This window comes from Dipodomys spectabilis, unplaced genomic scaffold (assembly GCF_019054845.1).
Source record: "Dipodomys spectabilis isolate Male_0828 unplaced genomic scaffold, ASM1905484v1 ptg000108l, whole genome shotgun sequence".
Classification (NCBI taxonomy): Eukaryota; Metazoa; Chordata; class Mammalia; order Rodentia; family Heteromyidae; genus Dipodomys; species Dipodomys spectabilis.
In genome coordinates, this window is record NW_024870785.1 from 19,569,477 (window position 1) to 19,582,592 (window position 13,116).

General features: G+C 45.0%; 1 protein-coding gene across 8 annotated transcripts in view; it reads right to left on the bottom strand.

Annotated features, from left to right (window-relative positions):
* The window catches only part of LOC122114492, a 45,441-nt gene extending 39,560 nt beyond the window's left edge, over positions 1-5,881 (bottom strand). For 6 of the 8 annotated variants that reach the window (XM_042687688.1, XM_042687686.1, XM_042687693.1 and 3 more), the window contains exons 1-3: positions 5,070-5,881; positions 4,696-4,889; positions 3,798-3,845 (exon numbers count right to left, since the gene is read on the bottom strand). In XM_042687688.1, coding sequence (XP_042543622.1) covers positions 3,798-3,845; positions 4,696-4,889; positions 5,070-5,237 — 410 coding nt within the window. In that variant the 5' untranslated portion in view covers positions 5,238-5,881. Of the gene's footprint in view, positions 1-3,149; positions 3,377-3,797; positions 3,846-4,695; positions 4,890-5,069 lie in introns of all 8 variants that reach the window. The other 2 variants (XM_042687692.1, XM_042687687.1) reach the window with 2 other exon arrangements.
* Between the last annotated feature and the right edge of the window lie 7,235 nt (positions 5,882-13,116).

Below are 13,116 nucleotides of genomic sequence, written 5' to 3' on the forward strand. Positions count from 1 at the left end.
ATCTAAGAGGGTTTTCCTATTCTTTCACAATTCACTACATAGTACCACATCATCCTGATCCGCATTTGGCTAGCTGGAATCTATTTGGTGTTTTATTAATCATTCCACATGCTCCCATAGAACATGAACAGCCACTCACCAATGTGTTATTCTACAGTTAAGCCCATAATATCTCCATACCATCTCCATGGTCAGCTGCATCATCTTTTCAAGTATAGCTGTATATGGTTTCAATAATGCACACATGGACCACCCACAACTAAACCATTTGCATAAATATCAAATGCTTTCATTCATGAAGAAAAAAATCTGCTTTGCTTTAACAAATATATTCAAAATGGTCCTTATCTCCAGAGCATTTTTGAAGAAAAAAAAAGGCAGAATGGAACCATGAAACTTGGAATATACGACTAGGAATTATCTCATTTAACTAAAAAGAAATAAGCCCTACCTTTAAACATATGGAAAACTCATTAAGCCATTGAGAAATGTGTGTAAACTGCATAGGTTCTTTGGCATGTCGGCACTGGGTCTTTAACTCAGTGCCTTAGCATTATTGCTGAGCTTTTCTGCTCAAGGCTAGTATCTACCCATTGAGCCAAACATCACTGGTCCATGAGACACATGGGATTAACATTCTAGGGTGTTTCACAAAAGAGAGATACACAAAGTCTCAACAGAGGCTCATCTTAGTGACTCATTTTAGTGTTCAGGTTGAAGTAAGTAGAGATAGAAAAATACTACATGTCCTGATCCCCAGAGAGAAAAGACTCAGCCTTAGCATAGCAGCTGTTGTCTGCAGGCTTCTTTGCTGTTTTCTTATGCAGGTAGTGGGTCATGAATTTCCTGCTCTCACTTCACTTGTTCCTGCTCTTGGCTGGTGCTCTGCCACTTGAGCCTGACCCCAGTTCTTTCTTTTTGAGGGTTAATTAGAGATTATAACTTTCTAGTATGGAGAGCAATGAATCATTCAAACCCAGCATTGTGCCTATTTGACAAAATTGATGGCCAGGAGTTGATGTGTGAAGGTAAACTTCATTTTTTTCTTTTTCTTTTCTTTTCTTTTATTTGAGAACATACTGTACAGAGGGGTTACAATTACATGGGCAGGATAATGCATACATTTCTTACCAAGCATTGCAGCCTCCTCCTTTGTTTACCCTTCACTTCCCTTCCCAGCCTCTCCCCTCCCCCCCACCCAATCCTTCCCACCCTCCCCTGCCCCACACCGACATTGTAAAGCTCGTTCATTTTTTTCTATTTCATATCTGGACCTAATGTATAAGTCTGGCCTTTTTGCTTAAACTGATATATAATTTTCCCATTTCTATACATCTCTTTTCCCTTGGATTAAAGCTACCATTGCACACATTTCAGGTTTAGATGTCATTATCCTTTGTACCAGTAGTGGAGTTTGAACTCAGGGCCTTGAGCTTTTGCTTATTTCCTTGTTCAGTGCTTAAACATACAACTTGAGCCATGCTACAAGTTCCTGACTTTTGCTGACTCAGTGAATAAGTGTCTTTCATATTTGTCTATGGGGGCTGATTTGAACCTCCTTCCTGAGGAAGGACAGGGCAGTCTGGAAGATAGAATAATTGCGATGAGCCAGGACACCTGTCATGTCCTCTGAGTAAGTCCCTCTGAGTAAGTGCTCTTTCTTCTATTGATGATGGCTTTTACTTTTCAGTATACCTAATGCCTATGTATTTTGTCAAATACTTTTCCCCCAAAGGAGCTATTCAATGTAATTTTCAGGTGAAATTTACTTACATATTTGCACAAAGCACAATGGGTGTGCATAAACACTTGAATTCACTGTTACAAGAAAGTCCCCTATAAATTACATTTAGTCTGACATTTGTCTCAATAGACAGAACAACTTTCAAGGACATCTGGTTTGCTATGTCCTAGAGCTTTAGTAGTGGCCTGATCACCTCATGCAGGCATGGGCTGGGTTCCTTGCCCCTCACAGTGCACTGAACTCTTCCCTCTATAGCCAGTAAGTGCTCTTGGACAGCTCCAGGTCACTCTGTCTTTTGCCCTTACTCAGGAACCATGTGTCTGGGACATCAGATTGTACACGTAAAAAAAGCCAGAGTATTCAACATCCATAAATTTTACAACATAAACATATATCTTTAATAAATTGAGAAGAATAAAAAGAATGCAAATTTTACAACAATCAGGACAAAAAGAAAAAGAGAGATATCCCCAGGGAGAGGGGAGGGAAGCTCTAAGGCTAGGTCGGCTTCTAAGTTGCCTTCAAACATAAATTCTGCCTCAGAATCCTCCAAAGTATCTAGCTCCTCATGAAAGATAGGATTTGCTCCAGCAAAGGCTGGAGAGGCAGATTCTAATTTCTCAGTTGGAGATTGGTTCTGCTGCAGCAGGACCGATTTGTCCAGATGTTCAGTGAGGACAGATTCACTTTCCTGAGCTGCATCTAATGTTGGGACCTCACTCATTGGTTCCCCTGAGCACAGACTGGGGACATTTTCCATCAGTCCCACGTGTGCTACTCCCTGCAGCACGCCAGGAGGTGTGCTAATTTGACCCTTTTTGAGCTGATCTGGGCTGCCTGTGAAAGTCACAGGAAGACAATCGCTATTACCTTCTTCTTTCTTTGGGGTCCGTACAAGTTCAGCTCTGTTACATGTGGGGTTCAGAACCACTGTCTTATCCACAGGACTCACAACCTTTTGGGGCCTCACTGCAAATGCATTCAACCCCTCTACATGCACATGCATTGTGTAGTCCAGTGAGGGCTCCAGATCCCCATCCATCACCATCCTTGACATCACCGAGAGCTTCTTTCTTGGGAGGTCAGGAGAAGCTGATCTATGGTGGCCAAAACCTGAGAAACAGAAATAGGTAAAGGAGTTTGGGAGTGGATTCTGGATGTTAAGGTGGAGTTCAATTTCCATGAGGCTCTAATGGAGGAAGCTGTACAAGTTTACTTTGGACTGAACACTGATGAGAAGGTAAGGTCTTTCCCAAGAGTGGCTAAGCGCAAGTGCTTTCACCAATAGAACCAACACTGCCTGGCACATAGTACCATAAAAAGACATTCTTACAACCTGGGGGGTAATAAGGGCTCTCAGGCAATTAGGCTCATCCCTAGAGGCCCAGGCGCCATCCCTACTCACAAGCTCTGAGGTGACCACACAGGGACTTCTTCCTCTGTTTCTTGGTCTCATTCTTCCTGCTCTCCTCCAGCTCATCCAGATGAACGTGGAGATTGAGGACCAGATCTGAGGAGGGCATGTGGAGCATGGCATAGTGGGTAAGTTCTTTCACCGGGTGTCGGTTCTGGGGCTCTCGGAAATCAGCAGGATAGCAGTCCATCCACATGGTGAAGATGGAACAAAGGGTGCTGTGGGCAGATTGGTGACAAGAAGAGTGAGTATCTGCCCTCCCTATCCTGGGCCTCCTATAGCCCCTTTCTGCAAGGCTGCTATATGCACACTTGCATGCTGGGAAGCAGGAGGAGACTCCTGCAGGCAGAATGATCTTCACCACCCACGTCTAGAAGCTTCTGAAAGGTAATTCTCCAATATTCTCACTGTGATAGGTCACAAGAAGGAACTGATTTTGAACACACAGCCCTCCCTGTCATCCCTGAGAGTCCACAACCACACCACAGCTGTGTCCTCTGCCACCACTCCAACCCGAACCCTCTGCCCCTAGTGGAAAGCACAATGATGTGCAAATGAGAAATCTGCCCTTTGAATCAGAAGCCTCAAAGATACCATTTTGAATGAAGGGGCCTTTTCTTTGTGCCACAGTCCACTTACTTCTTTATTTGTTCATCTTCCTCAGAGTTATGGCCCGGGAATCTGTACCTATGGGAGGACAGGAGGAAGTCACCTCTCAGCTTCTCCTTTTCTGCCCACACAGGACACATATGGGATGGGCTCACTCCCAGATGGGAATGGAATCTGACACATAAATAAGTAAGATACAGTTCAGTGAAAATTCTGCTAAGAGACTTATATGCATTGGTCCAAGGTAAATGTGACAGTGCTCATGCCTCTAATCCTAGCTAATCAGGAGCATGAGATCTCAGGTGCACAGTCTGATCAGACATTAGTCAGTAAAAGTCTAAGGACATTAATTTTTAAAAGGCCAGAATTGCACCTATGGTTCAAATGCTGTAGTGGTAGCTCTGAGCACCAAAGAAACAGCACCAAGATGCTGAGTTTAGGTTGAAGGACTGACACACACACAAAAACATAAAAGCTTCAGGGGTTATAAATATGTAAAGCCAACATAATGCCTCCCTGAAATCTCTGAGTTGATTCAGCCTCCAGTTCACCCACCTCCCCACACCCCAGCCTTTCCTGGGTCTACATTATTCACAGACATCCAATTTGTAATGAAACCTTATTTACTCATGGGAAATGTGATTTCCTAGAACCTCACCTAGGGGAGGGCAGAAGTCGTGTGCCATGGGCACATGCCTGTAATCCTAGCCCCTCAGTAAGCAAGCTTCTGAGGTTCCAGGAGCTTTTCTGGGAAATGTCCTGGGCAGACCACTACTAAGAAACTACGCAGGGTATGCACTTTCTTGTCTCATGCCAAGCTCCTGTGAGAAGACCCCCATGAAATCAACAGGTTCAGAGGGGTGCCAAGTATTCCACAACTCAGCCAGGAATAGCTGAATGGTCCCGGTTTTGAAGGGGGAACACTCACTTTTTGAACACAATATCCAGCACTTGCTCCATTGTTGCCCACTGTCTATAATTGTGGAGGAAGTTTCCAACATAGAAGAGATCGCCTTTCTGGTAGGCTGGGACCAGGTTCATCACCAACATGTCCAGCAGGCTTGCCTCCGGGCTCCATATATCGCATGGCACATTCAGGGTCAGGGCTGACGTATTAGCACACTAAGGCGAGACAAAGAATCAGAAAAAAACCATGGAAATGAGAACACTTCCAAATGAGTAGTTGTGATAGAGTAGATTGAAAACTATGCAGACAGTATTATCTCAGTAAACCTAAATCACATAAGAAGGTTCTACTGTGGACCAGGTTGGGGTTAAGTAGGTTTTCTATCATGAGTATACCTTGCCTGAGATGCCTTGTGATTTCCTAGGTTTCTTTTTGGACAAATCTCTGAGATGGTTGCTTCGTGGCTTGCCACTGATCCAGTGTCTACAGCTTTGACTGAGGCACCCATCCTTCTCTTGGCTGAGACCAGAGTCTCGAGACCTGCGAATACAGCACAAGAACATGTTTCTGGCTCCGGAGTCACAGGCCAAGTGAGCTGGCTTGAGCCAACTGTGAGTTACCGTGGCCTGCTATCAGGGTTCCATGTTCTATTCCATTGTGAAGGAGGCAGGGTCACCTCTCAGGGCCCAATGACCTCTGCCGCTTCCTCACACAAGAAATATTCCCATCCACCCAATATTGCAATGTGTACATGTAGACAAGTTAACAGCACACCTTGTTTGTCCAATCCTCATCTGCTAGCCCTAGATTCTGGCTTGTTCTCAGCTTCCAGGAGTCCTCCTAGGTCACATTCATGCCCTATCTGTCACTCTTCCTCTCATCTGGCTCAACTCATTTGATTTCTCAGGGCCTTCGGTGACTACCACATCTTTCTGGCACATATTTTTGACATCTACATCCTAGGTCATTGTTGACTTTCTGTAGCCTAATCTGTTTGTCCTTGGAACCCCTCTGTGGTGTCTTCTCCAAAAAATGCAAATACTTAGAGATGGGAAAATCAAAGATGTATTGGAAAACATTCATTACACATATAATCAGCCATTTTTACAGGTGTTCATTTTTGTAACTGAGAAAATTATTTTTTATACTTGCAATATTTCATGGAGGCAAGCAGAGAAAGGAAGAGCTGCTGCATTGTCTTCTTATGATGACTAGGACTTGTTTTACTATAGCTTCGAAGGAATATAACATTTAAGGTAGAAACTGCTCCTTTCATTTTTACAAGCTAATCGTTTATATAGTTATTTGCATCTGAATTCTTTGCTTCTGTGTCCCATTATCTTTCTTCCTCCCTCAACAAAAACGGGAAGAAGGAATTTCACACATTGCTGACGTGTTGTCCAATCTCTGCATAGGAATTTAAGATACAATAGTTACACTGCTTTTGTGTGTGTGTGTGTGTGTGTGTGCGTGTGCATTTGTGAGCTTGGACCCTTTGCCCTATCCCTGAGCATTTTTCCTCGAAGCTAGTGTTCTACCACCTGAGACACAGCTCTATTTTGAACTTTTTGTAGTCAGTTGGGGATGAGAGATTCGTGGAACTTTCCGACCCAGCATGGACATTGCTCTTCTTCAGCCTCATCTTTCCTTGACTGTGGCAATGGCGGTTCAGTTTCTGGATTTCCCATCCAAGCACAGGCACAAGCCATCCTCCACTGCACGTCTCTTTGTGCCCCTGGGTACAAAGGTAGAACCTCTGAAACTCAGAACCAAATTTTCTGATTAATTAGGATCACGGGCCTGAGCTACATATGAACAGCTCATTACCTGCCCTGGCACATTTTTTGGGGGTTGGGGGATTGTTCGTGGGGCTTGAACTCTGGGCCTGGGCCCTGTCCCTCAGCTTTTCAGCTCAAAACTAGGGCTCTACCACCTTGAGGCACAGTACCACTTCCGGTTTTCTGGGCACTTATTCGGAGATCAGAGTCTTATGGATGTTCCTGCCCCGGCTGACTTTCAGGTGCAGTCCTCAGATCTCAGCCTCTAGAGTAGCTAGGATTATAGGCGTGGGCCACCAGCACCCAGCACATGACCCCTTTTGGCAACAGCATTTTGCGAATTTAACTATATTGACTTGAGACAAATATATCAATAATTTCCCCAATAATGTGTTTATATTCATTTTTCTTTGTTTTTTGTTTTTTGGATTTTTAAAATTCCGGTTGTGGGGCCTGAACTCTGGGCCTGGGTGCTGTCCTTCAGCACTTCACCTCAAGGCGACTGCTCTACCACTTGAGCTACAGCGTCACTTCCGGTTTTCTGGTAGTTTATTGGAGATAGGAGTCTCAAGGTCTCTCCTGCCCGGGCTGGCTTTGAACCGCGATCCTCAGATCTCAGCCTCCTGAGTAGCTAGGATTACAGGCTTGAGCCACCAGCGCCCGGCAACTATCAAATTCTTATCTCTAGCTGCAACTCAAAGTGCTAGTGTGCTAGCCTTGAGTGAAAGAACTCAGGGACAGTGGCCAGCTTTTAAGTTCAAGCAACACCATTCGGCACACATGCCCCCTACACACACACTCTTCACTCGGTCCCTTCCTAAACCCTCTGTCCTCTTCACCGAACTGGTCATTGGCAGAGTTTCTGGATTTCCCACTCCAGCATGCCAACCAACCATGTTCCCTCAGCACATGCACCTCTGCCACACTGCAGGGCCCAGGCCTCCTCTCAGAATCCATTGCCATGGGATAGAGAGCAGATGAAATTCAAGGACTCATAGAACTTGTGCTTCTAGGGCTGGGAAGGTGGCTCAGTGGTAGAGTGCTTGCCTTGCAAGCCAGAGGCCCTGGGTTCGATTCCTCAGCACCACATAAGCAAAAAGAAAAAAGCCGGAAGTGGCGCTGTGGCTTGAGTGGTAGAGTGCTAGCCTTGAGCTGAAGAGCTGAGGGACAGCACCCAGGCCCAGAGTTCAAGCCCCACGACCGGACCCAAAAAAAAAAAAAAAAAAAAAAAAAAGAACTGGTGCTTCTAGACAGGGAGACTCAGAACTGTTCCTAACCTGGTATACAGAGACACATTGATCTATTTGTGTAGAACAATGACAACATGGTCAAAATAAAATTTTTGGCTACCCCAAAAGACACCCTTTTCCAAATACTGTTAAATATTCCCTCAGATTTTCTTAAATGTTACATAAAAGTACATGTATTTACATGTTAGAGGTTGTAGCTTTTGATATAATGAACGGGAAAAGGCAGCCAAAATGACTTCTTGCAGGAAAAAATGCCTAGTCCAGGTAAGCTAATATATGCAGCAAGCACATTTCCAGCCCATTGTCCAAAAGCAGGCATGGGTCTTTTATTGTGTCATCTTGATCGCTTACCGTCCATGAAAACCCTCATGCAGACTTAGCAAATCTTCATGCAAACCCCAAAGCAAGGAACATTTTAAGAGCATAAAATTGCAGCACATAATTAACTCTTGCTTTAAAAATTTATATGTTCTCTATTTGCACAGTGCAGAATGGCTCATTGTTGGCGGAGATCTTCAAACATCAACACATTTACCCGACTAGCTGGAAAGGGGAAGTTATCCCTAGTAAGAGGTGGGGGCTTGAGATTCAAGTGGGACCAGCTTTCAAAGACACCTGTTCTGATATAACACAGAGCTTTTGTGTCTCAGCATCAAGGGTCCTATCTCGGCACAGGCTGCATCCTCCACTGCCTGCATTCCTTGTGGCTCCCTCTAGTCACCAGTTCCTTGTAAATCCAGCAGATTTGTTCCCCAGGTCCAGCACACTCTGCTTCCTCCCACTCAGGCCCCATGTGCCCAGGATATCAGATTGGAGGTAGAAGAGACCACAGTATTTTGTATTCAAGAATTGTACAACATCATGTAAACATGGACATTTTAATACCATTAAAACAATAAATAGTAAATCGTGACAAAAAGTAAAATAGCCATTTACCTAGGGTGGAGGTAGGCAAGATCTAACACTAGATCTTCTTTGAAGTTGCCTGCTGGCAGGAAGGCTAATTCAGGGTCCACAATGGAATCTACTACCACATGTAAGACAAGATATTCTTCCTGAGTTCTCAACTGGACACTGGTTCCATAGGGTGTCTGTAGAAATCAAAACCTATTGTAGCCCTTCTACAAATGAAAATAAGCATGTTCCATCCACACTCTTGGTGCAGTGCAATGATGACTCCAGATGTCCACCTGTCATCACCACGGCCAGCACTGGGGCTTCTTTAGTATGGGTTCAGAAGTCACAGCATTACGCTGACAAAAATCTGGGAATGGAAATAGGTACATGAGGATTAGAGTGAACTGCAGAAGTTCTGGTGTGACTCAACTGCCATGAGGATGGAATGGAGGAAGTTGTAGCATTTGAGTTGAGACTGAACTTTGATGAGAAGGCAGGGTCTTTCTCACCAGTGGCTATGGCTGAGTGCTTTCATACAGAGAGCAGACATTCCCTGGCAGAGAACATCTATCAAAAGATACTTTGCCAAGCTGGGGAGTACAAAGAGCTCACCGCCAATCACCACTGGAGAAGCCCATCGCTAGGGCGCCTGTTTCCTTCCCTATCCCAGGCTCTCAGGTGCCTACACAAGAACTTCTCCCACCTTTCCTTGTTCAGATTAGTAACCGTCTCCTGCAACTGCTCTAGACGAACTTGTAAGTGGACGAGATGGTCAGAGGTGGGCATGTTGTCCATTAGATAGTGCATAAGTTCATTCAGAGTGTCTCTGTTCGAGTTTTCATAAAAGTCATCAGGGGCAAATTCCATCCACATGGGGAAGACAGAACAAAGGATGCTGTGGGCAGATTGGAGAGAAGGAGAGTCAGAGGCCACCTTCCCCATCCTGAGCCTCCCATAGCTCCTTTATGAAGGACTCCCATGCTGTAGCTGTCCATTCTATACCCAGACTTGCATGTTGGGAAGGGGGAGTGGACTCCTGCAAGCAGGATGCCCCTCACCACCTACTTCTAGAAATTCTGAAGGAAATCCTGCAAAATTTTCACTGTGATAGGGAATGAGAAGGTGGTTTCTCCACTGGATCTGACTTTGTACACACAGCCCTCCCTGTCATCCCTGAGAGTCCACAACCACAGCACAGCTGTGTCCTCTGCCATCCACTCACATCCCAAGCCTCAGCCCCCTGCTGCAAACCACAAGTGGTGTGCAAAGGAGAACTTTCCACTTTGAGTCAGAAGCTCAAGAATTCCCAGTTTCAAGGACAGCCCTTCCCTTGCTCCCAAAATCCACTTACTTCTTCACTTGATCATCTTCCTCACAGTTAGGACAGAGGGCTCTGTACCTGAGGGAAGAGAGGAGGAAGTCAGCTCTATGATTCTCTTGTTCAGAACTAAGGAGAGGCCAAAGGTGCTGGCTAATGCCCAGATGGGAATATAAAAGTAGAAGGCAAATGAGACATGTGTAGACTGTCCCATGAAAACATTAAGAGTCTTGAATGAGTGAACTGAACGTAAATGCTTCTGCCAGGTACCAGTTGCTCACACCCCTAATCCTAGCCACATGGGAGGCTGAGATCTGAGTAGCTCAGTTCAAACCAGACTGGGCAGGACATAGCCATGAAATTGTTACATCCATTAACAATTAATATCGCAGAAATGGAGCTGTTGTGTAAGTGATAGCTAAATTTGAGCACAAAACTCAGGGACAAAACCCACATCCTGAGTTCAAGTTGCAGGATCTGCACCCAAGGGAGCGCTTCAGAGGTTTGTAAATGAGCAAGCCCAATATAATGCTTTACTCATGGCTCAGTAGACACAAGGTACTCAGGCCACCCCTCTGATCCCTCTTCTGGGTTAGGTGCTACAAGGCCTCCAATACAGCTTCTGAAGCCTTATTTACCAATGATAAATGTGGTTTCCCAGGGCCTCAACTACGTGAGGTCTGAAGTTGGTGCCTCTGGATTATACCTGTAATCCTAGCCGCTCAGTAAGGAGGCTGCTGAGGCTTCTGGGTTGCACTCAACCTCTACAGACAACTCCTAGACACGATCTTCTTTAGCAAAATAGGAAAATTCTGGAAGTGCAATTAGAGTGTCAGCCTTCTCAGGAAAAGAGAAATGCGCCACAGGGAGTAGATGGATGGGGAAATAAAATGTCCACACTGGAGGCACAGAATCCTGGGTGTCCTAGTCCTAAGAAACTAGCCAGGGTGTGCCCCACTTTTCCTTCTTTCCCATGAGAAGACCCCAGGGAAACAAACTGGCTCAGACAGGTGCCAAGCGTTCCCAAGATGCAGCCAGGAGGGGCTGAGCAGCCCTGGGCTTGAAGAGGGAATTGAGTGCACTTTTTGAACAGAATAGCCAGCACTTGCTACATTGTCCCACACAATCTGTCACTATGTGGGAATTTTCGAATAAAGAAAAGATTGCCTTTCTGGTGGGCAGGGACCAGGTGCATCACCAGCATCTCCAGCAGGCCTGCATCTGGGCTCCATACATTATAGGGCACATTCAGGGTCAGGGCTCAATCATTGTCCCCCTAAGGTGTTAAAGAGAACGGATATTTCAAACATGGAAATGGGAGCACACTTCAAGTTGAGTAACTGTGATAGAGTGGAATGAAAACCACAGAGAAAATGACATATCATGATGGACACTTAAAAGCACACAAGAAGGTCTCCTGACTATACCTGGCCTGATTCGCCTTGTGTTTCCATTGATTCTTTGTTGGAAAATGGTCTGAGGGGTTGGACTTGTGGCTGCAGACGGGACCAGCCTCTGCAGGCTAGAATGAAGCACCCACCCCTCGCTTTCCCAAGACCTTGCTCTCCTGAGCTTCCAAGACAACACGAAAACATCTTTCTCTGTCCTCCCTGGTTTTGAATCTCGACCCTCAGGGATCTCTGTCTTCTAAGTAGTTCGGTTCACAGGTGTAAGCCATATGAGCTCCTGGCTTTCCAGAGACTCTTATGTCCAATTAACCCCAAGAAGCCTGAAGTAGGACAAATGATAGAACAGCAGCTTTGAATGAAAAAGCTAAGGGACAGTACTTAGCCCTGAGTTCAGCAGTACCAGCCAAAATAAATGAACAACATAAGAGACAAATAAACCATCAACAGATGTGTTCCCACTGTTCTTGTTACACTGTACTTACCAGTACATGAGAAACTGTAATCATTGTTACATGATCCCTTTGTTCACCGAACTATTGAATTCATCTCTGGCACACATCCCAACTCCACTGGAGGCAGAGACCTCCCACAGAGATGGAATAGGAAAATACCTCAAATGTCTTGGCCAAGCTCACTTTACCAAGGATCTTATGATCATCACTCAGGCCACTTCTCCCTGCAAGCTGGTGTCTGTTGGTGACTTTGGGGGCAGGCTGATTTCTGAAAGAACCATGTTCACATGCACAGAGGCCCCCACAACCGCTACCAGAGGGGATGATCCCATTCCCACCCTTAGTCACAATGGCATGGTGGGGCTGTTTTGCCAGGATGCTTCCACAGTAATGCTGTGTGTGTGTGTGTGTGTGTGTGTGTGTCTATGTGTGTGTCTGTGTGTATGTGAGTCTGTGTGTGTGTTTTCATTGCCTGGCATACATAATTGAGGATCCAAGCAGGTGGCTCAAGGTCTAAAAGAAATGATTTAGAGCCAAGCACTGGAACCTCGTGTAATTCTCCCCATAAGGGGAGAGATGAAGCACTTAGTATGTCGTTATGTATGTAGTTTATACTCACTGACAAGTAAATGAAACCAACTTGTTCATTTCCAGGGACACATTTCACTTGGAAATGTGTTAACTGATGTGCTGGTAGATTAGAATATGGTGTGCTGGAAAGGATGTTAGAAGGAACTCTAGTTTATCTTATTACAGATACATACAGATGTGAAACTATATTTCTGCCTACTTGTACATGTGTGCGCTAGGAAATAGACACAAATTTCCTCACTCTGCTGAAGCACAGATGCCTCAGTAGCAAGGGCACACTGGTTCTCACAGACTAAGTTATACTGGCATTTTCCAATACAAGAACTTGTCTCATTGTTGAAGAAAGTATTACTACTACCTTTTGATGGAAAGCAATACAATGAGCATGAATCAGCATCAAAACCTGTAATGTCATGAAGACAGTAACTGGGAAACAAGAAATCACAGACATGTTACAAATAACAGTGATGCCATAGCCTGTGAATTTAAAAATGCTGCTGCGGGGAACTTACACAGCTGAAAACATTAAAATGAGATATAATAACACAAATTGTGTGGAAAAAAGTTAAATGAAACTAACAACTACATCAGGAGAGAGAGAAAGTGAGAGAGAGACAGAGACAGAGAGAGAGACAGACAGACAGACCGAGACAGAGACAGAGAAATTGAGTGTGTGTGTGTGTGTGTGTGTGTGTGTGTGTGTGTGTGTGTGTGTATGCAAGCGTGGGCACTGGGGCTTGAGTTCAG